Source organism: Scyliorhinus torazame, chromosome 8 (genome assembly GCF_047496885.1).
Source record: "Scyliorhinus torazame isolate Kashiwa2021f chromosome 8, sScyTor2.1, whole genome shotgun sequence".
Taxonomy (NCBI): domain Eukaryota; kingdom Metazoa; phylum Chordata; class Chondrichthyes; order Carcharhiniformes; family Scyliorhinidae; genus Scyliorhinus; species Scyliorhinus torazame.
In genome coordinates this window covers 30,933,633-30,960,564 of record NC_092714.1, presented here as the reverse complement: position 1 = coordinate 30,960,564, position 26,932 = coordinate 30,933,633, and the positions used below count along the sequence as shown (strand labels likewise).

At 43.5% G+C, this 26,932-nt stretch overlaps 2 protein-coding genes across 4 annotated transcripts in view; one reads left to right on the top strand and one right to left on the bottom strand.

Annotated features, from left to right (window-relative positions):
- Nucleotides 1–26,932, top strand: part of LOC140427717 (proteasome assembly chaperone 1-like) — a 357,213-nt gene that overhangs the window by 293,859 nt on the left and 36,422 nt on the right. The gene's annotated exons all lie outside the window — the stretch shown is intronic.
- The window catches only part of LOC140427609 (bromodomain and WD repeat-containing protein 1-like), a 110,346-nt gene that overhangs the window by 56,012 nt on the left and 27,402 nt on the right, over nucleotides 1–26,932 (bottom strand). The window contains 3 exon segments of the mRNA XM_072513017.1: nucleotides 2,254–2,374; nucleotides 2,512–2,667; nucleotides 10,498–10,559. Of these exon segments, the coding sequence (XP_072369118.1) occupies nucleotides 2,254–2,374; nucleotides 2,512–2,667; nucleotides 10,498–10,559 (339 nt within the window).

The following is a 26,932-nucleotide window of genomic DNA, read 5'->3' as shown; positions in this document are numbered from 1 at the left end:
AGAGGGAGAGGGAGAGGGAGAGGGAGAGAGAGAGATGGACAGAACCTCAAGTACTGCCGTTTAAGCAAGCCCAGACCAAATTCAACGACCTGGGGATCCAAATAGCCCATGACTGGAGACAGATCCACAAACAGAACATGACGGGTTCGGTGGATGAAGTCATAAAGGACCTACAGAGGTGGGGCCCACTCCCACACTCCCCCGCGGGGAGAATATAGACAATCAAAATGAACGTGATCCCCAGGTTCCTCTTCCCCTCCCGATCAAGATCACAAAGGTCTTTTTCAACACAGTCGACAAACTAATCATGGTATTTGTGTGCGTGTGGGGAGAGAAAAGAGTCTGAGAATCCAAAAGAAGGTCCAATAAAAGAGAAGAAATGTGGGGGACCTGGTCCTTCAGAACCTACAGTTCTACCACTGGATGGCCACCGCAGAGAGAGTCGGGAGTGGGTTAAGGAACCAGGAGCAGAGTGGGTGAAGATGGAAGGGAGTTCCTGCAGAGGGACGTCCCTCCGAGCCCTAGCCACAGCCGCTGCCCCATCCTCCCCCGGCCAAATATGCGGACAAGGAAAAAATGGGAAGAGGAACCAGGCAAAGGAATAGGGGGAGGACTCTGGATTGAAGCACTGCACAGGCGAACTTCACCTCCACTTGCGCAGGGCTGAGCCGAACGCAGCTAAAGGTGGTGTACAGAACGCACCAAACCAGAATGCGAATGAGTGGGTTCTTTGGATTTCGATTTACTTATTGTCACGTGTACCAAGGTACAGTGAAAAGTATTTTTCTGCGTGCAGCTTAAACAGATCATTTGAGGTTGAGGACAAATGCGAATGGTGCCAGGGAGGCCCGGCCAACTACACCTACATGTTCTGGGCGTGCCCCAGACTTGTCGGATACTGGACGACCTTCTTTGAGGCCATGTCTAGTGTTGTGGGAGTGAGGGTGGAACCATGCCCAAAAGTTGAGAGCTTTGGATTATCAGATCTGTCAGAACTCTTCATGGGGAGGGGGTCGGACTCCCTAGCCTTTGTCTCCCTGATCGCCTGCTGGCGACTCCTGCTCGGCTGGCAATTGGCAGCACCACCCAAGGCTGCAGACTGGCTGTAAGACCTGGCTGAATTTCTCAGGCTGAAGAAAATAAAATTTGCTATCCATGGGTCGGAAGGCAGGTTCTATATTCACCAACTTGTTTCAAGACCTGTTCACAGCCAGAAACCAGTAGGGGGGGGGGGGGGGGCACAGGACAGAGAGGAAAAAGAAGGGCAAAGGCACGCAAGTGTCAAGCAAGAGGGACAAAGCAGTAGGGGACCGGTCCAAGGGCATGCTAAGGCCCAAACTAAACCGCAATTAGACGGTTGCAAATACATGTTTTGGCCATATTGGGGAATGTAAAATATGTAACTACAACACTACAACTGTGGCTGTGACCCCCCCTCCCCCCCTAAAGTGGGGGGGGGGGCTCACAGCCACAGTTGTAGTGCAGATACATGCTTGTGAATATAGGTGTGGTATTTTTTGAGCGGTTTTGTAATTTCTAAATTGTTGGATATATAAAATATGAATACTCAAGAAACATTTTTGAAAAAAGTGATCGCAGCATTTTCATGGTTGGGGGCAAAATCACTACAAAACCAAATTTTGGCCTTACCAGATATCCACACTAGATACCAATCAGGCACAGAAACCCGAGTGATTTTCCTATCATGCCAGGGCAGTGAGCAATACCAGCTACTTCAAGATTATAGCAAACAGTATCCAGTAGAATCAACAGTCTGGCTTCTGGCGATAGCAAATATGGCAAACTGGTCTCTAATAGTGTTGCAGGAGACCTTCACATCAAGTATTAATAACTTATTCATAGCTCTTGTTTAATGATCCTTTACTCACTAGCAAAAGAGAAGGCAATATTCATTCATCTAATGTTGTTTTAATTTGGGGGGGGGGCTATATTAACCAATAAGAACATATATCCGTGCTTTAATTTTTTAACAAATAAATGCAAGAAATGTCAACATGTTGCATATACTGATTTCTAAAATCTGCTTATGAAAATGTATAGAATTGTTACTTTTTAAATACATGCCCATATTTAAATTTATATCCCCTAAAACCTTCTTAAAACATACTTACAATTAACAACCATATTATTAGTTACACTCAAGCTTTAAATATTCAACCATTGTAAATAAATCATTGTATTATTTATAAGAACAAGCACTTTTATAGCTCCATATGGAGAAAACACGCATACCTGTAAAATCTATTGACCAGCCGCATTCGGATGGTGCTGAGGTCTGTAAAGTAGGAAACCACCATACAATATACAGGATATGTCCGAAGATCCACAGGAGCATTAAAGGCTGTCGCTATGTCTGTTAATAAAACAGCACATCCCGCTCAGATTACTTTCAGTAGCAGTGAAGAATAGCAGTATCACACTGGCATAAGCCACTGCATCAAGTATCAAATAGTTGTTAGGCCAGAAAACAAATGCAGTTAGTGAACCCACCGAGTGTCAGAAGGTCATCAATGCCCCTTATAATACGTTCACATTCTTCATCTCGTGTTCTTTCACCCCACTCTCCCTCTTGAGGTTTATAGAGCAGAGCTTCTAACTCTTCCACAGTCACAGGAACACCAGCACTAGGATCATCAGGATATTCAGCTACAATGTGAACAGTAACATAAAAGGACTACTTATCAAATGGATGAAAATAAAGTTAATATGATAGTTATCAGAAACTTATAGGATCAAATAAAGCAACTTTCACTCTGAGGGGTTGACCACAATTCATTTTTGAGCATGCAGTTATGGTTTGGATGTTCGCCACACAATCTACCAATACTGCATTTGTGAGCACAGCAAAGCTGTTATCCCAAGCAAAACTCCGCATCATGTGATCCAAAATGGATAATCTTGTTCATGGTTTGTGAATAGGTTTAGTGTGAAACAGAATGAACAAGCAACCTTTTCAGAGATATTTTATATTGGTATTCATTTATGATGCCTACACGGTCAATAAGCAGAAAAACATATCATGGTTTCTAAAAATTCATTTATGGGGTGCAGGGCCGCCGGTTAGGCCAGCATTTATTGTAAATCCCTAGTTGCCCTTCAGAAGGTGATGGCAAGTTGCCTTCTTGGACCGCTGCAGTTCTTGAGGTGTAGACACACCCACTGTGCTGTTAGGGAGGGAGTTCCAGGATTTTGACCCAGCGACAGTGAAGGAACAGCGACATATTTTGAAGTCGGGGTGCTGAGTGACTTGTAAGGAAGCCTCCAGGTGCTGGGGTCCCCAAGTACCTGCTGCTCTTGTCCCTCTAGATGGTAACGGTCATGGGTTTGAAAGGTGCTGTCTAAGGAACCTTGGTGAGTTACTGCAGTGCACACGGCTCCCACTGTTCGTCAGTGGTGGAGGGTTTGAATGTTTGTGGAAGGAGGAACAATCAAGCGGGTTTTGTCCTGGATGGTGGTGTTGTTCCAGCTGCACTCATCCAGGCAAGTGGAGAGTATTCCATTACACTCCGGATTTGTGCCTTGTAGATAGTGGACAGGCTTTGGGGGGGGGGGGAAGAAAGAGAGAGAAGGGGGTGTCAGGAGGTGTGTTACTGGCCGTAGGATTCCTAGCCTTTGACTTGCCCTGGCAGCCACAGCATTAAGATGGCTAGTCCAGTTCAGTTTCTGATTAATGGTAACCCCCAGGGATGTTGATTGTGGGGGGATTCAGCGATGGCAATGCCATTGAATGTCATGGGGCAATGGTTGGATCATCACATTGGAGGTGGTCATTGTGGCACAAATGTAACTTGCCACTTGTCAGCCCGAGCCTGGACATAGTCCAGGTCTTGCTGCATTTGATCCTGGACTGCTTCATTATCTGAGTCTTCACGAATGGTGCTGAACATGGGGCAATCATCCGCAAACATCCCCACTTCTGACCTTATGATGGAAGGGAGGTCATCGATGAAGCAGCTGAAGATGGTTGGGTCACTACCCTGAGGAACTCCTGCAGTGATATCCTGGAGCAGAGATGGTTTGACCTTCAACCACCACAACCATCTTCCTTTGTGCCTGGTATGCCTCCAACCAGCAGAGAGTTTTCCCCGATTCCAGTTTAGCTAGGGCTCTTTGATGCCCCACTTGGTCAAATGCTGCCTTGATGTCAAGGGCAGTCACTCTCACCTCACCTCTGGCATTCAACTCTTTTATCCATGTTTGAACCAAGGCTGTAATGAGGTCAGGAGCCAAGTGACCCTGGCAGAATCCAAATTGAGCGTACGTTGCTCTCCTGATGACACCTTCCATCACTTTGTTGATAGAGAGTAGACTGATTGGGTGGTAATTGGCTGGGTTGGATTTGTCCTGTTTCTTGTATACAGGATACACCTGGGCAATTGTCCACATTGCCAGGTAGATATCAGTGTTGTAGCTGCACCAGAACAGCTTGGAGCACAAGTCTCCAGTACTATTGCCGGAATATTGTCAGGGCCCATTGCCTTTGCAGTATCCAGTGCTTTTGATATCACATGGAGTGAATCGTATTAGCTGAAGACTGACAGCTGTGATGTCTGGGATCTCCGGAGGTGACCGAGATGGATCATCCACTCGGCACTTCTGGCTGAAGATTGTTGCGAATGCCTCAGCCGAGTCTTTTGCACATATGTCCTGGGGTCCTCCCTCATTGAGGATGGGGCTATTTGTGGAGCCTCCTCCTCCAGTGAGTTGTTTAATTGTCCACCACCATTCACGGCTGGATGTGGCAGGACTGCAGAGCTTAGATCTGATGTGTTTGTTGTAGAATTGCTTTGCTCGGTCTATTACTTGCTGCTCATGCTGTTTGGCGCACAAGTAGTCCGGTGTTGTAGCTTCATCAGGTTGACACCTCATTTTTCAGTGTGCCTGATATTGCTCCTGGCATGCTCTCTTGCACACTTCATTGAACCAGGGTTGATCCCCTGGCTTGATGGTAATGGTAGAGTGGGAGATATACCAGACCACAAGGTTGCAGATTGTGGTTGAATACAATTCTGCTGCTGCTAATGGCTCACAATGCCTCATGGATGCCCAGTCTTGAGTTGCTAGATCTGTTCGAAGTCTATCCCATTTAGTATGGTGGTAGTGCCACACAACACGATGGAGGGTATCCTCAATGTGAAGATGGGACTTTGTCTCCACACGGACTGTGCGGTGGTCACTTCCACCGATACAGTCACGGACAGATGTATCTGCAGCAGGCAGATTAGTGAGGGGGTGGTCAAACATGCTTTTGCTGCTTGTTGGTTCCCTCACCACCTGCTGCAGTCCCAGTCGAGCAGGTATGTTCTTTAGGAACCGGCCAGCTTTGTCTGTGGTGGAACTACTGAGCTACTCTTGGTGATGGACATTGAAGGCCCCCACCCAGAGCATATTCTGCACCCTTGTCACCCTCAGTACTTTCTCTAAGTGGCATTCAACATGAAGGAGTACTTATTCATCAGCTGATGGTGGCCGGTACGTGGTAATCAGCAGGAGGTTTACTTGCCCACGTTTAACCAGAAACCATGAGACTGCATGGGGTGCTGAATCCCAGGGCACCTTCCTCCTGACTGTATACCACTGTTCCGCCACCTCTGCTGGATCTGTCCTGAGGGTGAGACAGGACATACCCAGGAATGGTGATGGTGGTGTTTGGGACATTGTCTGTAAAGTATGATTCAGTGAGTATGACTGTCAGTCTGTTGCTCAACTAGTCTGAGAAACAGCTCTCCCAACTTTGGCACAGCCCCCAGATGTTAGTAAGGAGGACTTTGCAGGGGCAGCTTGAATACAACCAAGTGGCTTGCTAGGCCATTTCAGAGTCAACCACATTGCTGTGGATCTGGAATGATGCGTAGGCCAGACCAGGCAAGGATGGCAGATTTCCTCCCTAAAGGACATTAGTGAACCAGATGGGTTTTTACGAAAATCGACAATGGCTTCATGGTCATCATTAGACTTTTAATTCCGGATATTGTTTTTAAATTCCAAACCCGGGTCCTCAGATCATGATCCTGGGTCTCTTGATTACTAGTCCAGTGACAATACCACTATGCCACCGCCACAGTCATATACGTGAGACTAAGAGCTAGATTTTCAGAGTTGGGAAACCAAGACTCAGGTCGGGCCTCTTGATCTTACTGCCGAGTTCAAACATTTTGGCTCGTCCATGGGCCTTAATCTGTAGTATGAGAGTTACAAATGTTGATGTAAATGCTCTTGCAGGACAGATAAAGTCTGCTCAAGTGTCATGACATGATCCTGTTTAAATCACCTACTCTTTAAATTAAAAACAAAAACATCCTTAAACTGTCAGTGAGTTAAAAAATGTCTGCTGGACAGCTTTTATTGGCAGACACTTGCAAGTGAAAATAAAACATCTGTCCATGCAGTTTTATTCCGTTAGCAGAGTGGGCTAAACAGCTGGCTTGTAATGCAGAACAATGCCAGCAGCAAGGGTTCAATTCCCGTACCGGCCTCCCAGAACAGGCGCCAGAATGTGGTGACTTGGGGCTTTTCACAGTAACTTAATTGAAGCCTACTTGTGACAGTAAGCGATTATTATTATTAAAAGAGTTCTTTGTTGATATGTGTCATTTTGAATGATGGAGTTTCAAACGTTTCAGTATCATACATTGTGTATTTTATGTTTGCCCTATTATGTATTTTCTTTTCATGTACAGAATTATCTGTCTGAGCTGCACGTCTGAGCTACACTATACTTCGGTACGTGACAATAAACAAATCCAATCGAAGCTCAGATTGACACTTTAATGAGGCTAAAGGATTATTGCCTTTGATGTTATCAAAAATAGAATTTTTTTTTTGAATTACTGAACACGAGGAAATTTATAACTTCACGTATCAAAACACCAAAAATGTTATGGGTGAGAGTTATATTGTTAGACCTTCATTTTTTTGCTCTCCACACAGCTCTTGAAATCAAGGTGGCTACTGGACACCTGTGGAGGTAGCATGGGGCAAGAGGAGTAATGTGGAGCATGGAGAGCTATGAGTGGAAGACATGAATTGGTATGGGCGTACAAGTTGGCATAGTGACCACAGAGGGTGGATGGAGAGGATTAGATGGCAGGAGTGGCCATTGGGGCCCAGTAGGAGGGGGTGGAAAGGTACGAGGGCTAGAAGGCATAACAGGTTTGAAAAACAACTAGGACAAAATCCCAGGAAACTCAAGTGAGCCTTGGCACTCACCTGCCCAAGAACACCCTATAATCAAACCAGTCCATTCAGGTGGTGACAGGGAGAATAGTCCCTGGTCCAACCTCTAACATAAGGACAAAAGAAATAGGAGCAGGAGTAGACCAAATGGCATGTCGAGCCTGCTCTGATATTCAATATGGTCATAGCTGATCTTGGTGTATTAGAGAAAGAGATAGGTCATTTAAAAAATTTTAATAGCATCAATGGGTATGGGGAGAAAGCAGGAATATGGCATTGAAATTGAGGATCAGCCATGATCATATTGAATGGCGGAGCAGGCTCAAAGAGCCTAGTCCTGCCCCTCGTTTCGATGTTTTAACTTACTTAGCCTCCCATCATATGATAACCTTTTCACACCTCCAATGCATGTACATCTTTTCTTGAATGTGGAGGCCAAAACTGCACAGTATAGCAGGTGTTGTTCAGCCAAAATCAAGTACAATCACAGCAACATTTATTTATTCTTGTCTGCTAATCATTTTGCAATAAAGGCCAACATGCTATTTGCCTTCCTAACTGCCTGCTGTACCTGCATGTTAACTTTGTATCAGCAGACCAAGTCTCTTTGGACATTAACACTATATATATCACACCTTTAAAAAAAATATTCTGCTCTTCTATCATTACAATCAAAGTGAATAACCTCACACTTGCCTCAATTATATTCCACCTGCCAACTCACCTCACCAGTCTATATCTCTTTGTAGCCTCTGTCCCCCCCCCCACCCCACCCCCCAAGAGCTTACACCCCCACCTAATTTGGTATCATTCCCACCTAATTTAATATCACATTTTGATCCTTACTCTCTTCAAAGTAATTAATAATATAAGTTGAAAATAGCTGAAGTCCTAGCACTGATCCAGGCACTTCACTGTTCACTGCCTGACAACTTGAAAAAGTCTTATTTATGCCGACTCTGTTTTCTATCTGTTAGCCAATCCTCTAGCCATGCTAAAATATTACCCCCAGCTCCACGAGCCCTTACCTTGCTGAGGAACCTTTTGTGTGGAGCCTCATCAAATACTTTTTGGAAATTCAGGTATACGACATCTTCTGGCTCACCTTTATCTACCCTACGACCTACATCCTCAAAATACTCTTAACAGATTTGTCAAACCAGATTTACCTGTAATACAACCATTTTGACTTGTTCTAATTATACCATGTTTTTAAGTGCATTGTTAAGACTCCCTTAATATTCCCAACAACTGATCTTAGGCTAACTGGCCTGTTGTTCACTATTTTCCCCCTCTCTCCTTTCCTGAAAAGTTGTCTAACATTTGGCAACTACCAATATAATGGGTCCATCTTCGAATCTAAGGAATTTTGGAAAGCCACACGGGCAATTATTCAGTCCCGTTATGCCCTGGCGCAAATCCCGTTCTGACCAGAAAGTCTCATGAGCGCATCATAGCAGGATTTGTGACTGCTGATATAATCAGGTTTATGCCCAACGAGGGCGGTAAATCCATTATCATACATTTTAATAAATTTAAAATTTTCAAAATTGGCTAAATGGCAAATCTTCCGGGAATGTTAGATGTTCCCACCCACCGACATGACTCATGACTGGTCTCCAAAACCAGAGACCAGATGCGATGACCACACCTGGGGCTCGGCCAGTGTGGCCCCCAGGTGGTCAGGGACATGACAGGGCAGTGTACCCTGGCAGTGCAAACCTGATAAGTGCCACATATTAGTTTTCAGTCAGAACTCTAATCTAAACTCTGGTCAAGCAATGCCTTGAATGTAAAATTCTGATTGATGTTTTGAAATCCTTCCATCGCTGTACCCCAACGTATCTCTGTAACGTTCCCTAGATCTACACTCCTCTTATATATCGGTGCTCCCCCAATTCTGATCGCATAAACATGCGATTTTAATCACTCCACGATTGGTAGCCATGTCTTTAGCTATCAAGATCAAAAGCTCAAATTCCCTTCCTAAACAATCCCAACTTTTTTTCCTCCTTTGAGACACTCCTTATAACCTACCTCTTTGATTTAGCTTTTGGACATCTTCCCTAATATTTCCTTCGGTTGGTTCAGCGTTAAATTTGGTTTGATCACTCTGGTGAAGTACCTTGGGATGTTTCATAACTTTAAAAGTGCTATATAAATACAAGTTATTGTTTGTTCTCCTCCCCTGTTTGCATGCTTGCTATCACTATATATTAAGTCATACACAAGAAACATGAGTCTACTGAAACATGTAACACTATTGTAGTAGTGGGGGAGTGCCTTACTGCTGGATGAGAACGTTAAATGGAGGGAGGTCCTGTCTTCCCTCTTGGATGACTGCAAAATATGCCCTGACAAACAAGAGCAGAGTTCTTTTGGTGTCTTAGACAACACTTATTCTTCAATCAACACCACTAAAACAGATTATAGTAATCTATCTTATTGCTATTTGCTGGATCATGCTATTGTCATGTGAGAGTACCTTTAAGAAATGGGTGATTATCAGTGATGTCCGAGTGTGGGTGGAGCTGGGCTGTCTGTCGGCTTTTTACTTTCATTTTAGGCTGTTTGCTGCAGGGTGTGTTTGAGTTTAGTTTTCAGAGCTGGATAGCTGCAGTCACAGCCAGAAGATGCTTTAGTCTCTCTCTCTGTAATCTAAAGACTGTAAATCAATCCTTTGGTGATTTAAAACTAATAACTGTTCTCAGTCGTGAAGTTAAGCCTGATGTCTTTCAGTTTTAAAGGTTTTTAAAGTTTTATGGATGTTAAAAGGACAGCTTAAGCTGTATTCTTTGGGGGTTGTATTTGAATTGATGGTTGCTAAGATGTTCACTATATGCTTTAAAAAGGTTTAACTTGAGTTCATAGAATAGACATTGTTTAAAAAAATACTTTTTCATTTCTGCTGTACCACACCTGTAGAGTGGGCCATGTGCTCCCCATACCACAATCTATTAAAAGTTGTGGGTCAGGTGAACTCCATGATACAATTTGGGGTTCTCTAAACCCTGGCCCATATGTGAAAACTGGGTAGCAACTTTCTCTACGTAACCACTGCATACTTTAAATGCATTTTATTGACTGCAAAGAACTCAAATTGTAAATGCAACAATGAATATCATCTGTGTGTTGCACATATTGATTCATATTTATTGAAAATCAAATTTGAGACATTGCATGAATAGTATACCTATTAAAATAACACCACAGAGCAATGAATCGATGTTTGGATTGAAGCAATGGTTTCTCATTGGTAATTTTGTGGAGCATTTGCAACACAAGATTTCAGTTTCTTACCATTTTCAGAAATAGGTTCCATATCCCAAGGACTCAGCCTTTCAATTTCATTATTCTCCCAGCTGTGGAGACAAAATAAAAGAGACACACTGAGTTATGATGATTCTGGTAAATTCTAATGACAGATTAGTTCACTACCATTAAAGATAGTAAGGTTGCATGTTCAAGGCTTGACTCCAAGACTTGAATGCATATATCTTTGTTTTTCAGTGATACTAGGGAAGTGCTACATTGTTTCATCCAAAAGATGGCAATTTCAGGCATTTATTCTAAGGTTTTTCAAATTGCAGGCAGATCTCCTAATATCCTGGTCAACATTCATCCATCAACCAAAATGAACAAAACAAATTAACTGGTTAATTATCTCAAAATCTCTTTGGGTCCTCATTATGTAGAAATTGGCTACTATGTTGCCTATGAGTGACTGCACTAAAAGTAATGCATTTGCTGTGAAGTGCTCTGTAGTTGGTCCAAGATACTATATAAAGTGTTTCTTTCATAATCTTATTACAGTAACAGAGTTCAAATGCACTATGTCAGAGTAACAGGACTATACCTATAACTCAAAGATGAATTATTGATCTCGACCTGCTTCACAGGAAGGCAAAAAGGCAAAGGGACTTACACAGCATCAGCTCATGCTCCACTTTGTAGATTGTTGGAGAATGGCTAAAGCCTGAATGTAGGCAGTCTGCACTCATATTTGGGGAATTATTTGGCCTGACAGACCCAGAGTAAGAAAGGAAAATAGGGAAAAAATATTTTTAAAAGAGTGAAGTTCAGGTTACAACCCAGAATAAAAATGTTGGTTTAATGGAATACCAAATATTCCTGTTTGCATGCAATTTATGGCTAATCCATAACAGGTTTGAGGGGGGGTTCTTCCAAGCCCAGAAATACTCATCACACAAATGCAATGAGTGTCAAGTTCTTACAAAAGTGGCAAAAGGAACAAGGTAACTGTTCGGTTCCAGGAGTTGAATCTAACTCAATTGAGATAGCATAATGTCCTATGGCACTTTATCCATGTCAAAATGATAGATTGAGACAGTTATTCCTCTGCCAGCTTACAAGTTACAAGTTCAGGTAACCTCAACCCTGTTTTGTACAGGTCACATCAACCTTCTACAAATCATAATTGGTCACTATTAATATGAATCTTAGAGAGCCAATAAAAATGCACCGTGCAAGTTGGCAGTCTGTTTCCAAGGCTGAGCGCAAGAACATATAATAATAATAATCTTTATTAGTGTCACACATAGGCTTACATCACACTGCAATGAAGTTACTGTGAAAAGCCCCTCGTCACCGGCAGCTGTACGGGTACACCGAGGAAGAATTCAGAATATCGAATTCACGTAACAAGCATGTCTTTCACGACTTGTAGGAGGAAACCAGAGTACCCGGAGGAAACCCACGCTGACACGGGAGAACGTGCAGACTCTGCACTGACAGTGACTCAAGCCAGGAATCGAACTGGAGTCCCTGGTGCTGTGAAGTAATAGTGCTAACCACTGTGCTACCGTGAAACAGGAGCAGGCCATATGGCTCTTGTGCCATCTAATACGGTCATGTCTGATCTTTTAGCCTTCTCCCCATTTGACAGAGTCCAATAATCCTTTGACAGCCTTGAATATACTCAATGACTGGACAGATACAGCCCTCTGGAGTCGAAGATCCAAAGATAAAGACAACCCTCAGTGCAGAATTTTTTTTTAAATTTTTTTTTTTTTTTTTTATAAATATTTTATTGAAAATTTTTGGTCAACCATCACAGTACATTGTGTATCCTTTACACAGTAATATAACAGTATAAATAACAATGACCTGTTTTATAAACAAAGAATAAATAATATATAACAAAAACGAAAACTAAAACTAAATGGCAACTGCCTTGTCTCAGATAAACACTCTCCAAAAATATGATTTAACAGTCCAATATACAATTATTTATAGCAACGACCTATACATACTATACATATATATTAATAACCCTGAGACTCCTTCTGGTTCCTCCCCCCCCCCCCCCCCACAACCCTCCCCCCGGGCTGCTGCTGCTGCCTTCTTCTTTTCCATTCCCTCTATCTTTCTGTGAGGTATTCGACGAACGGTTGCCACCGCCTGGTGAACCCTTGAGCCGATCCCCTTAGGACGAACTTAATCCGTTCCAGCTTTATAAACCCTGCCATGTCATTTATCCAGGTCTCCACCCCCGGGGGCTTGGCTTCCTTCCACATCAACAGTATCCTGCGCCGGGCTACTAGGGACGCAAAGGCCAAAACATCGGCCTCTCTCGCCTCCTGCACTCCCGGCTCTTCTGCAACCCCAAATATAGCCAACCCCCAGCTTGGTTCGACCTGGACCCCCACTACTTTCAAAAGCACCTTTGTCACCCCCACCCAGAACCCCTGTAGTGCCGGACATGACCAGAACATGTGGGTGTGATTCGCTGGGCTTCTCGAGCATCTCGCACACCTATCCTCTACCCCAAAAAATTTACTGAGCCGTGCTCTAGTCATATGCGCCCTGTGTAACACCTTAAATTGAATCAGGCTTAGCCTGGCACACGAGGACGATGAGTTTACCCTACTAAGGGCATCCGCCCACAGCCCATCCTTAATCTCCTCCCCCAGCTCTTCTTCCCATTTCCCTTTCAGCTCATCTACCATAATCTCCCCCTCGTCCCTCATTTCCCTATATATATCTGACACCTTACCGTCCCCCACCCATGTCTTTGAGATTACTCTATCCTGCACCTCATGCGTCGGGAGCTGCGGGAAGTCCCTCACCTGCTGCCTCGCAAAAGCCCTCAGTTGCATATACCGGAATGCATTCCCTTGGGGCAACCCATATTTCTCGGTCAGCGCTCCCAGACCTGCGAACTTCCCATCTACAAACAGATCTTTCAGTTGCGTTACTCCTGCTCTTTGCCATATTCCAAATCCCCCCATCCATTCTCCCCGGGGCAAGCCTATGGTTATTTCTTATCGGGGACCCCACCAAGGCTCCCGTCTTTCCCCTATGCCGTCTCCACTGTCCCCAAATTTTCAAAGTCACCACCACCACCAGGCCAACAGCTCCTTCTTCAATTCCTTTTTGAGTTCTTCCACGCAGCGTTTCAAAAACTCGTGTTGTTCAGGGCCCCATATTAAACTGCCACCTTCCGACGCCATCTTGGTTTTTGCTTGCCTTTATTGCCGCTGCTCTAAAGGATCCACCGCAATCCGGCCACCTTCCTCTCCTTTTTTCATCCGTATCCAGGGGGGATTCCCTTCTGGTTCACCGCACAGTACTTTTAGCCGTTAAAATTAGCCGGGGCAGATACGTGATGGTGAGTGGCAAACTACAGGGGGAGACGGTGGTTTTGGTAAACGTATATGCCCCGAACTGGGATCAAGCCAATTTTATGGTGTATTTCTTCGGTGAGAACGGCAATGGGGCCGTCACCATAGCTTGTAGGCTAGTCCCCCTACAGGACGCCCTCTCCAATCTCTTCCACGCTGCTCCCTCCTCTTCTCCCATCCACTTACTCACCATTGAGATATTGGCGGCCCAGTAGTACTCACTTAGGCTCAGTAGTGCCAGCCCCCCCCTATCCCTACTACGCTGTAAGAATCCCTTCCTCACTCTCGGGGTCTTCCCGGCCCACACAAAACTCATGATACTCTTTTCGATCCTTTTGAAAAAAGCCTTCGTGATCACCACCGGGAGGCACTGAAACACAAAGAGGAATCTCGGGAGGACTACCATTTTAACCGCCTGCACCCTCCCTGCCAGAGCCCAAAAGTCCGTTCCACCGGGAGCTGCCGAAACGTGCGACTCAGCTGGTCATCGCCGCACCCGGCAGTCCAGAAATTTCTAATCTCAGTTCAAATTGATCACCCCCTTATTGTGAGACGATAAATTCTGTACTTTCCAGCCAGGAGAAACAGCTCCTCAGTATCTACTCTGTCAAACCTTCTAAAAATCTTGTATGTTTCAATAGAATACCTCGCATTCTCCTGAACCTCAGAGCGCATTCTGCACAAACTCTCTTCATAGAATAACCTCATCCCAGGAATCAATCTAGTAATGTTCATTCCATCCTTTCTTAAATATGAAGACCAACAATACACAATGCTTCAGCAATGGTCTCATCAAAGCCCTGTACAATTGCAATAAAACCTCGTAACTCTTATACTCCTATTCCCTTGTAATGAAAGCCAACATGCCCTGTGCCTTCCTAACTGCTTGCTGAATCAGAATGTTCATTTCTCACAGAAGAAAACCCAAATTCCATTTAACACCAAGCTTTAAAAGCTTGCCATTATTTAAAAAATAATCTGCTTTTTTATTCTTCCTACCAAAGTGAATAAACATCTCATTCCTGCATCTTTTTGCTCACTCACTGATATTCACTCATACCATCTCCATTTCCTTGCAGTCTAGATGCCCTCTGTACAGATTACTTTTCCACCTAGATTTATATCGTCAGCAAACTTGAATTCATTGCAGTTGGTCCCTTCATTAACATAGATTATAAATAGTTGAGGTACCAGCGAAAATCCTTCTTGTACCACACTTGTTTTCGTCCATCAAACTGAAATGGCCCATTGATTCTAACTCACCATTTTCGGTCCTTTAAACAATTCTCTATCCATCCTAATCAATAACCCCCAATCCCATCAGCCCATATCTTGCGCAGCAACCTCATGGTACCTTATCAAATGCCTTTAAAAAATCAAAATACATGACATGCATTTGTTCCCCATCATCTACCTTGCTAACTACATCCTCAAAATGTTTTTACTTGATTTGTCAAACATGATATCAAACATGATTTTCATGAAATCATGTCAACACTGCCTCACCATCAACTTCTCAAGGGCAATTAAGGATAGGCAATGCAGAATTTCCCAGTGATGCTCAGTCAAAGAAATGATTTTCGAAATGCTGTTTAATAATGCCACTTGTTTGATAATGAATGCCAACGTTTTCCCAGCAACTGAAGTCAAGTTAAGTGGCCTGTTGTTCGTTATTTCATCTCTCCCATCTTTCTTGAATAGCCGGGTTATATTAGCTTCCTTCCAATGCCATGGGGCCACCTCAGAATCTAGTGCCTAAATTTTCAAGAAGGTGACTCTTACAACCCCGCTGCAATCTGTTCTCTGTTGAATGCAACACCTGAAAGGCAGGCTCTTGTGCTCATCCTAGCCAAATTTGATAAACAGTTGTAGGTCAGGTGAACTCCATGATATACTTGAGTTTACAATCTCAGAGTGACTGCAATGTGACTGCCCCCTTTTTATTCCCTAAGCTCTATACACAAAGACCATTCCAAGATATTGCCCCTCCTTACTACAGTAACTCACTACTTTAAAAAAAAAATTTTAGAGTACCCAATTCATTTTTTCCAATTAAGGGGCAATTTAGTGTGGCCAATTCACCTATCCTGCACATCTTTGGGTTGTAGGGGTAAAACCCACGCAGACATGGGGAGAATGTGCAAACTCCACATGGACAGTGACCCAGGGCCAGGATTCGAACCCGGGACCTCAGCGCCTTAGTCCCAATGCTAACTACTGCGCCATGCGCCACCCTGTAACTCACTCCTTAATTAATAATGCAACACAACCTCCTCTTTTACAACCTCCCCCATCCCGGCTGAAGATCTATATCCCGGAATATTGAGTTGCCAGTCCTGTCCGTCCGTCAACCATGTCTCTGATAGTAATAATATCACAATTCCACATGTCAATTCATGTTCTTTCATCAGTCTTGCATATAATGCTCCTTACATTAAAGTAGAGGTCATCCAGCCTTGCCTTACTCCCTTGGATCTCAACACGGCTGAACTCCCTTACTTTAGTATGCTGTGTCCCCATTGTACTAATACTGTGTCCCTAGTTTAAACTCCACGGTCCCAATGATCCAGGAATCTAAAATCCTCTCTCCTACACCAGCTCGTGCACACATTCATCTGCCCTATTCTCCTATTTCTGTACTTGCTTGCATGTGGCACTGGGAGTAATCCAGAGAGTACAACTTTTAGTGGTCCTGCTTTTTAATCTTCGTCTCCTTGTGTAATCCTACTTCGGCCTACTTATGTTATGGGCGAGGGTTTAGAGAACACCAAAATATATCATGGAGTTCACCTGACCCACAACTGTTAATAGATTTTGGTTATGAAGAGCACAAGGGCCCACTTTCCAGGTGTTATGCAACAGAGACATTCAGTATTTTTAAACAAAACAATGTTTATTCTAGGAATTCAGTCAACATTTATAAACACACAGTAAACAGTTTATCAACTACCAACACAAGATACAATACTCTATAGGTAACCCTTAATAACTTTCCTAACAACATCCATAGGCCAAATCCAGTCGATTTCGGCGGCGTGAGAGCAGCTGGTTAGTCAATTTCAGCGGGAGCATTGCGGAAGGAGGTTGCTGGGAGTTTTTTAGGCGGGAACAGGAAGTCGACCCGCGGACGTCTGGGAAGACCCTCACCAATAAATTCTGGTGGAGAGGAAACCCGAGACACTACACGTGTAGTGTCTCCCACCCACCCTCCTCCTCTAACCTAATAATAAAACCCATTGGTCTGAGGTAAGTACCATATTTTATTATATTATTATTATTTTTAATAAAAATTTAATTTAGTTGTTAGCCAGATCTTGGTAGAAAGTTAGAGGAATGGCAGGGAAGGGAGTGCAATGTTCCTCCTGCAGGATGTTTGAGGTGAGGGATGCAGTTAGTGTCCCTGCTGATTTTACCTGCAGGAAGTGCTGCCATCTCCAGCTCCTCCAAGACCGAGTTAGGGAACTGGAGCTGGAGTTGGAAGAACTTCGGATCATTCGGGAGGCAGAAGGGGTCATAGATAGCAGCTTCAGGGAATTAGTTACACCAAAGATTGGAGATAGGTGGGTAACTGTAAGAGGGACTGGGAAAAAACAGTCAGTGCAGGGATCCCCTGCGGTCGTTCCCCTGAGAAACAAGTATACCGCTTTGGATACTTGTGGGGGGGACGACTTACCAGGGGTAAGCCATGGGGTACGGGCCTCTGGCACGGAGTCTGTCCCTGTTGCTCAGAAGGGAAGGGGGGAGAGGAGCAGAGCATTAGTAATTGGGGACTCTATAGTCAGGGGCACAGATAGGAGATTTTGTGGGAGCGTGAGAGACTCACGTTTGGTATGTTGCCTCCCAGGTGCAAGGGTACGTGATGTCTCGGATCGTGTTTTCCGGGTCCTTAGGGGGGAGGGGGAGCAGCCCCAAGTCGTGGTCCACATTGGCACCAACGACATAGGTAGGAAAGGGGACAAGGATGTCAGGCAGGCTTTCAGGGAGCTAGGATGGAAGCTCAGAACTAGAACAAACAGAGTTGTTATCTCTGGGTTGTTGCCCGTGCCACGTGATAGTGAGATGAGGAATAGGGAGAGAGAGCATTTAAACACGTGGCTACAGGGATGGTGCAGGCGGGAGGGTTTCAGATTTTTGGATAACTGGGGCTCTTTCTGGGGAAGGTGGGACCTCTACAGACAGGATGGTCTACATCTGAACCTGAGGGGCACAAATATCCTGGGGGGGAGATTTGTTAGTGCTCTTTGGGGGGGTTTAAACTAATGCAGCAGGGGCATGGGAACCTGGATTGTAGTTTTAGGGTAAGGGAGAATGAGAGTATAGAGGTCAGGAGCACAGATTTGACGTCGCAGGAGGGGGCCAGCGTTCAGGTAGGTGGTTTGAAGTGTGTCTACTTCAATGCCAGGAGTATACGAAACAAGGTAGGGGAACTGGCAGCGTGGGTTGGTACCTGGGACTTCGATGTTGTGGCCATTTCGGAGACATGGATAGAGCAGGGACAGGAATGGATGTTGCAGGTTCCGGGGTTTAGGTGTTTTAGTAAGCTCAGAGAAGGAGGCAAAAGAGGGGGAGGTGTGGCGCTGCTAGTCAAGAGCAGTATTACGGTGGCGGAGAGGATGCTAGATGGGGACTCTTCCGAGGTAGTATTGGCTGAAGTTAGAAACAGGAAAGGAGAGGTCACCCTGTTGGGAGTTTTTTTATAGGCCTCCTAATAGTTCTAGGGATGTAGAGGAAAGGATGGCGAAGATGATTCTGGATATGAGCGAAAGTAACAGGGTAGTTATTATGGGAGACTTTAACTTTCCAAATATTGACTGGAAAATATGTAGTTCGAGTACAATAGATGGGTCGTTTTTTGTACAGTGTGTGCAGGAGGGTTTCCTGAAACAATATGTTGACAGGCCAACAAGAGGCGAGGCCACGTTGGATTTGGTTTTGGGTAATGAACCAGGCCAGGTGTTGGATTTGGAGGTAGGAGAGCACTTTGGGGACAGTGACCACAATTCGGTGACGTTTACGTTAATGATGGAAAGGGATAAGTATACACCGCAGGGCAAGAGTTATAGCTGGGGGAAGGGCAATTATGATGCCATTAGACGTGACTTGGGGGGGATAAGGTGGAGAAGTAGGCTGCAAGTGTTGGGCACACTGGATAAGTGGGGCTTGTTCAAGGATCAGCTACTGCGTGTTCTTGATAAGTATGTACCGGTCAGACAGGGAGGAAGGCGTCGAGCGAGGGAACCGTGGTTTACCAAGGAAGTGGAATCTCTTGTTAAGAGGAAGAAGAAGGCCTATGTGAAGATGAAGTGTGAAGTTTCGGTTGGGGCGATGGATAGTTACAAGGCAGCGAGGAAGGATCTAAAGAGAGAGCTAAGACGAGCAAGGAGGGGACATGAGAAGTATTTGGCAGGAAGGATCAAGGAAAACCCAAAAGCTTTCTATAGGTATGTCAGGAATAAGCGAATGACTAGGGAAAGAGTAGGACCAGTCAAGGACAGGGATGGGAAATTGTGTGTGGAGTCTGAAGAGATAGGCGAGATACTAAATGAATATTTTTCGTCAGTATTCACTCAGGAAAAAGATAATGTTGTGGAGGAGAATGCTGAGCCCCAGGCTAATAGAATAGATGGCATTGAGGTACGTAGGGAAGAGGTGTTGGCAATTCTGGACAGGCTGAAAATAGATAAGTCCCCGGGACCTGATGGGATTTATCCTAGGATTCTATGGGAGGCCAGGGAAGAGATTGCTGGACCTTTGGCTTTGATTTTTATGTCATCATTGGCTACAGGAATAGTGCCAGAGGACTGGAGGACAGCAAATGTGGTCCCTTTGTTCAAAAAGGGGAGCAGAGACAACCCCGGCAACTATAGACCGGTGAGCCTCACGTCTGTAGTGGGTAAAGTCTTGGAGGAGATTATAAGGGACAAGATTTATAATCATCTAGATAGGAATAATATGATCAGGGATAGTCAGCATGGCTTTGTGAAGGGTAGGTCATGCCTCACAAACCTTATTGAGTTCTTTGAGAAGGTGACTGAACAGGTAGACGAGGGTAGAGCAGTTGATGTGGTGTATATGGATTTCAGCAAAGCGTTTGATAAGGTTCCCCACGGTAGGCTATTGCAAAAAATACGGAGGCTGGGGATTGAGGGTGATTTAGAGATGTGGATCAGAAATTGGCTAGCTGAAAGAAGACAGAGGGTGGTGGTTGATGGGAAATGTTCAGAATGGAGTACAGTCACAAGTGGAGTACCACAAGGATCTGTTCTGGGGCCGTTGCTGTTTGTCATTTTTATCAATGACCTAGAGGAAGGCGCAGAAGGGTGGGTGAGTAAATTTGCAGACGATACTAAAGTCGGTGGTGTTGTCGATAGTGTGGAAGGATGTAGCAGGTTACAGAGGGATATAGATAAGCTGCAGAGCTGGGCTGAGAGGTGGCAAATGGAGTTTAATGTAGAGAAGTGTGAGGTGATTCACTTTGGAAGGAATAACAGGAATGCGGAATATTTGGCTAATGGTAAAGTTCTTGAAAGTGTGGCTGAGCAGAGGGATCTAGGTGTCCATGTACATCGATCCCTGAAAGTTGCCACCCAGGTTGATAGGGTTGTGAAGAAGGCCTATGGAGTGTTGGCCTTTATTGGTAGAGGGATTGAGTTCCGGAGTCGGGAGGTCATGTTGCAGCTGTACAGAACTCTGGTACGGCCGCATTTGGAGTATTGCGTACAGTTCTGGTCACCGCCTTATAGGAAGGACGTGGAGGCTTTGGAGCGGGTGCAGAGGAGATTTACCAGGATGTTGCCTGGTATGGAGGGAAAATCTTATGAGGAAAGGCTGACGGACTTGAGGTTGTTTTCGTTGGAGAGAAGAAGGTTAAGAGGAGACTTAATAGAGGCATACAAAATGATCAGGGGGTTGGATAGGGTGGACAGTGAGAGCCTTCTCCCGCGGATGGATATGGCTGGCACGAGGGGACATAGCTTTAAACTGAGGGGTAATAGATATAGGACAGAGGTCAGAGGTAGGTTCTTTACGCAAAGAGTAGTGAGGCCGTGGAATGCCCTACCTGCTACAGTAGTGAACTCGCCAACATTGAGGGCATTTAAAAGTTTATTGGATAAACATATGGATGATAATGGCATAGTGTAGGTTAGATGGCTTTTGTTTCGGTGCAACATCGTGGGCCGAAGGGCCTGTACTGCGCTGTATTGTTCTATGTTCTATGTACCCTTTTTAACAAAGACAGTAGGTTTGAATTCTCTACAGAGAGCAGTTATCACTTTTAAATTATCAAGTGATCTGAACACCTTTTTAACAGAGAGCGAGAGAGACCAAAAATACACCTACTTTGTCCGAGTGCAGCTCCCTACTACCTAAAACAAAAGTAAAACACAAAGGCACAAAACAGCTTCCAGCTCAAAAGGAGCGTAAAAGCCAGACACCCCAGCTCCACCCACACGGCATCACTGCAGCTATTTGATAAACACCAATTCTTAAAGGTTTACTCACATGACACATCGCCCCCTCAACAAGAAAAAAAAATTAACCATCAACTTGAAGGTGATTTCATTTTTCACCGTTTCACTTTCCTTTAAGAGATATTGACAGAAAATATACTTTTTTGTTTAACAAACCAAAACATGCAACCATCTATAATAACAGTCCATTTTAGTTCTTCTTCCTCCACTGAACGTGCTTCTCTTCATCACATTAGTGTTAAAGCATCAGCTATCACGTTTTCTCGTCCTGCCACATGTATGAAATGAAATGGCTGTAACAATAAACTTCATTGAAACAATCTGGCATTGTTTTTCCGGAATCACTCCAAAAACGTCACTGGATTATAATCAGTATATATAATTGTGACAGACGAATTGCTGGTAATATAAGTTTGAAAATGTTGCAAAGCCAGCACCAAGCTCAAAGTCTCCTTCGCAGTCATTGAATACTTATTCTGGTGCTTATTTAATATATTTGAAAAATAACTAATAGGCAGCTCTAGTCCTTCGTCGTCTTCTTGTAAGAGCACCGCACCTACGCCCATATCACTTGCATCAACAGCCACTTTGAATGGTTGTGTGTAATTTGGGATGGCCAACACAGGTGCAGTGGTTAACACAGCCTTCAGGCTGTCAAATGCCCGTTGACACTCTGCTGTCCACTGAAATTTGCTACGCTTCTTTAGCAAGTCCGTCAGTGGAGCGGCCACACTGCTAAAATTCGGTACAAATTTCTGGTAAAAATCGCATTATTTCCCTTCGCACTGAAGGTATTGGAAACTCCCCAATAACTTTTGCTTTCACATCCCATGGGATTATTCGACCCTGTCCAATTGTACAGCCAAGGAAAGTGATTTGGGCTTTTCCAAATTCACTTTTGGCTAGGTTTATCACCAAACCCGCCTCCTGAAGTCAATCGAATAATTCCATCAGATGCTTCAAATGTTCTTTCCATGTCTGACTAAAAATTACCAGATCGTCAATGTATACCGCACAATTGGGTAATCCTGAAACAACATTGTTAGTTAACCGTTGAAATGTGGCTGAGGCGTTTTTCATGCCAAATGGCATAACTTTGAATTGGTATATACCATCTGGAGTCACAAAAGCTGAAATCTCCTTCGCCCTTTCGGATAAAGGTACCTGCCAGTAACCTTTCAGTAAATCCAGTTTGTAAAATAAAAGCTGATTGTCCCACCTTCTCAACGCAATCCTCCAAGCATGGAATAGGATAAAAGTCCGTTCTTATAACTGCATTAACCTTTCTATAGTCCCCACACAACCATTAGATACCGTCCAATTTCGGTACCATCACTATGGGTGAGCTCCATTGGCTGCAACCCACTTCAATTATGCCATGTTTAAGCATTCTTTCAATTTCTTTGTTAAACTGTGCCAATTTTAAAGGGTTAAGTCTATATGGATGTTGTTTAATTTCCCATATCAACATCATGTATAGCCATTTTAGTACTTCCCAATTTAACAGACTTGCCCACGTGATATCAATAACTCTTTCAGGTCAGTTCGTTTTTCCTCCGGAATTATCTCAATTTTTAAGAACATGCTTATTTTGCAATTTAATTTGAGGGATGTCAAATTCAAAGTCATCTGGATTTGGTTCTTCACTTTGAGTTAGAATCATTAAAACCTCCTCCTTTTGCTCTCCTTCCCTTTCAATGTACCTTTTAAGCAGATTCACATGACACACTTGGTGACTTTCCTTCTATCTGGCGTTCTTACCACATAATTCACCTCACTTAATTTCCTTTCAATCTGATAAGGTCCCCAAAACCTTGCTTTTAAAGGTTCACCTACCACTGGTAACAATACTAAAACTTTATCTCCCCTGGCAAAACTACAAACATTTGCTTTCTTGTCTGCTACCAGTTTCATCGCATGTTGTGCAACTTTTAAATGTTGTCTAGCCAATTGCCTTGCTCTATTTAATTGTTCCCTAAAATGTGACATGTAATCCAATAATGTGACTGCTCACTCACCAATCTTTCCTTAATCAATTTAAGTGGTCCTCTTGCCTTATGACCAAAAATTAGTTCAAAAGGACTGAATTTGGTTGACTCATTAGGTGCATCCCTAACTGCAAACAGTACGAATGGAATTCCTTTATCCCAATCCTCTGGATAATCTTGACAAAAAGCCCCCAACATTGTCTTTAATGTCTGATGCCTCCTTTCTAACACTCCCTGCAATTCTGGATGGTACGCAGTTGATTTAAATTGTTTTATTCCTAAGTTATCCATAACTTCTTTGAATAACCTGGAGGTAAAATTTGATCCTTGATCCGATTGTATTTCTGTCGGTAGTCCATATCTAGTCAAGAATTTAAGAACTCCTCCACAATCCTTATAGCTGTAAGACTGCGTACTGGAATGGCCTCTGGAAACCTAGTAGACACATCCATTATAGTCAAAAAGATATTGATTCCCACTTTTCATTTTAGGAAGCGGTCCCACACAGTCAATTAAGACCCTTGTAAAAGGTTCCTCAAATGGTGGAATGAATATTAAGGGCGCTGGTTTTATCACTGGTTTAGGTTTCCATATCACTTGACATGTGTGGCATGATCAACAAAATTCAAGTAATCCAGGCCAAGAAAAATGTTTTTGTATTTTAGCTCGAGTTTTCCTTACTCCCAAATGACCTCCCACTGGTACCTCATGTGCTACTCGCAACACATCCTTTCTATACCCTACCACTTGATGAACTTCTGCCCACTTTTCATCCGCCTGCATATGTAAAGGTCTTAATTTTCTCATGAAGACATCACTTTTACGGTAATAACATTCTGGTATACACTCCGATTCCTCTTCTGTGTATGCTTTCTGATACATCCGTTTTAATTCTGTATCTTTCTGTTGCAACTCCGCCAATTTTCCTGAACTAAAAATATCTGCCACATCCTCCACCTGTTCTTGTTCTTTTCCAACCATCTGATCAAAAATTGTTTCTGATAATTGAACTTCAACCTTATCTTCACTCTTTGATTTCTCCTCTTGTCTTAACCTGTGACTTTGCGACCTTGTTACTACACAATCCGGAAAAATCTCAGGATATTCGTCCTTCAACACTTCAGTTGTCTGATTTTCCACTGGCTTATCCACCACAGTAGGCATCACTCCCACCTGCAAACCAGCTATACCATTACCCAAGATAAACTGTATTCCTGGACAAGATTGTTTCTCTACTAATCCTACTACCACTTCACCACTCTTCACTGGACTTTCCAACCTCACCTTATATAATGGAACGCTACTCCTCTCACCCTGAATTCCACATAATACCACCTTTTCTGGCAATATTCCTCCCAAACTACATAACACCTCATCTCTTACCATCAAAGATTGACTAGCTCCCGTATCTCGTAAAATTGTGACTTCTTTCCCTGCTCCTCCTGGTACACGAGTAAACTTTGAAGAGTAAACTAACTCTTCAAAGAGATCTGGCACCTTCTTATCAATCACCTCCTGATCAGGCTGTACAATCTTTTGCACCTCCTTTGCTTCACTTGGGTTTTCCTTTACCAATTTAGCAAATCGCACTGGCTTATCCTGTTTTACCATATCAGCCTTCCCATTGCTTTCCTTCAACCACCAACACTGACTTTATATGGCCTAGTTTATTACAGTGAAAACATTTGAAACTTTTCATTTCTCTTCCACCCTCCTGGATTTCTTTTTTAATCTGAGGTACACTCTCCTTATTAACTCCCATCAGATCCCCTTTACCACTTGAGTATTTCTCTTTTCCCCAGTTTCTATCCCTCACAGGCTGAAACTGATGTCGGAAACCAAGGTTTGATTTATGAACTAATTCATAATCATCTGCCATTTCTGCTGCTAACCTCGCAGTTTTAACCCTCTGCTCTTCCACATGGGTTCTCACTACATCAGCAACTGAATTTTTAAATTCCTCCAAAAGTATAATTTCTCCGAGAGCTTCATATGCTTGGTCTATTTTCAACGCTCTTATCCACCTATCAAAGTTACTCTGTTAGATCCTTTCAAACTCCATGTATATTTGACCAGGTTCTTTCCTTAAATTTCTAAACCCTTGTCTGTAGGCTTCAGGCACTAGTTCATCTGCACCTAAGATGGATTTTTTCACCTCCTCATACGTCCCAGATACCTCCTCTGATAGTGATGCAAACACTTCACTAGCTCAACCCACCAACTTTGTTGGAATCAGCAATACCCACATGTCCTGTGGCCATTTCATTTGTTTCGTCACCTTCTCAAATAAAATGAAAAAGGCTTCTACCTCCTTCTCATCAAACCGTGGCAATGCATGGACATATTTAAATAGATCCCCACCAAGCCTTCGACTACGACGCTCTTTCGCTTTATCCTCATCACTATCCTCAAACTGTACCTTTCTCGTTACATCCGCCAATTTTAAATAACTGTCATGTTTCATGGCAATTTTCTGAACTTTCTCTCTCTTTTTCTTTTTCCCTTTCTCTTTCTTGTTATGATGCTAGGGCTATTCTTTCTTTTTTTTCTTCTTCTCTCTCCTTTTTTCTTTCTTTTTCCCTCATTTCGTATTCAAGCTGCTTTAATTTTCTTTCATATTCAAGTTGCTTAAGCTGTAACTGAATTTTTGCCATTTCTAACTAGTCTGTCTGTATATCAGGCAATTTTAAATTCCCAGCTACTGCCCTAGGTACCTCTTCTTTTCGTATGCTGTCATGTAACGTTAACTGCAATGTTTTTGCCAACTCGAAAAGCCTTTTTCAAGACTCTGTTCGTAAGGTACTGCGTGTGACCTTCTCCACCCCCAAAAACGTCCGAGCCTCTGAAAGAGCCAAATGTCCACAACACACTCCCTACTTAAACTGGAATACCACACCGGAACAGGAAACAGAAATATGCTCACTGTCCAAGTTCACCAAGCCAACCCAATCACGAAAGATGGACTTTTAGCCCACAAGCCCTCAATTTATTATTGACCAGTGTTTAGAGAACACCAAAATATATCATGGAGTTCACCTGACCCACAACTTTTAATAGATTTTGGTTATGGGGAGCACAAGGGCCCACTTTCCAGGTGTTATGCAACAGAGACATTCAGTATTTTTAAACAAAACAATGTTTATTCTAGGAATTCAGTTAACATTTTATAAACACAATAAACAGTTTATCATAGATTATCATAGAATTTACAGTGCAGAAGGAGGCCACCCGGCCCATCGAGTCTGCATCGGCTCCTGGAAAGAGCACCCTACCCAAGGTCAACACCTCCACCCTATCCCCACAACCCAGCAACCCCACCCAACACTAAGGACAACTACCAACACAGATGCAATACTTTATAGGTAACCCTTAATAACTTTCCTAACAACATCCATAAGCCAAATACCCTTTTCAACAAAGACAGGAGGTTTGAATTCTCTACAGAGAACAGTTAGCACTTTTAAATTATCAAGTGATCTGAATACCTTTTTAACATACAGAGAAAGACCAAAAATACACCTGCTTTGTCTAAGTGCAGCTCCCAACTACCGAAAAGGGAAGTAAAACACACAGCCTCAAAACAGCTTCCAGCTCAAAACGAAAGTAAAAGCCAGAGTCACCCCAGCTGCAC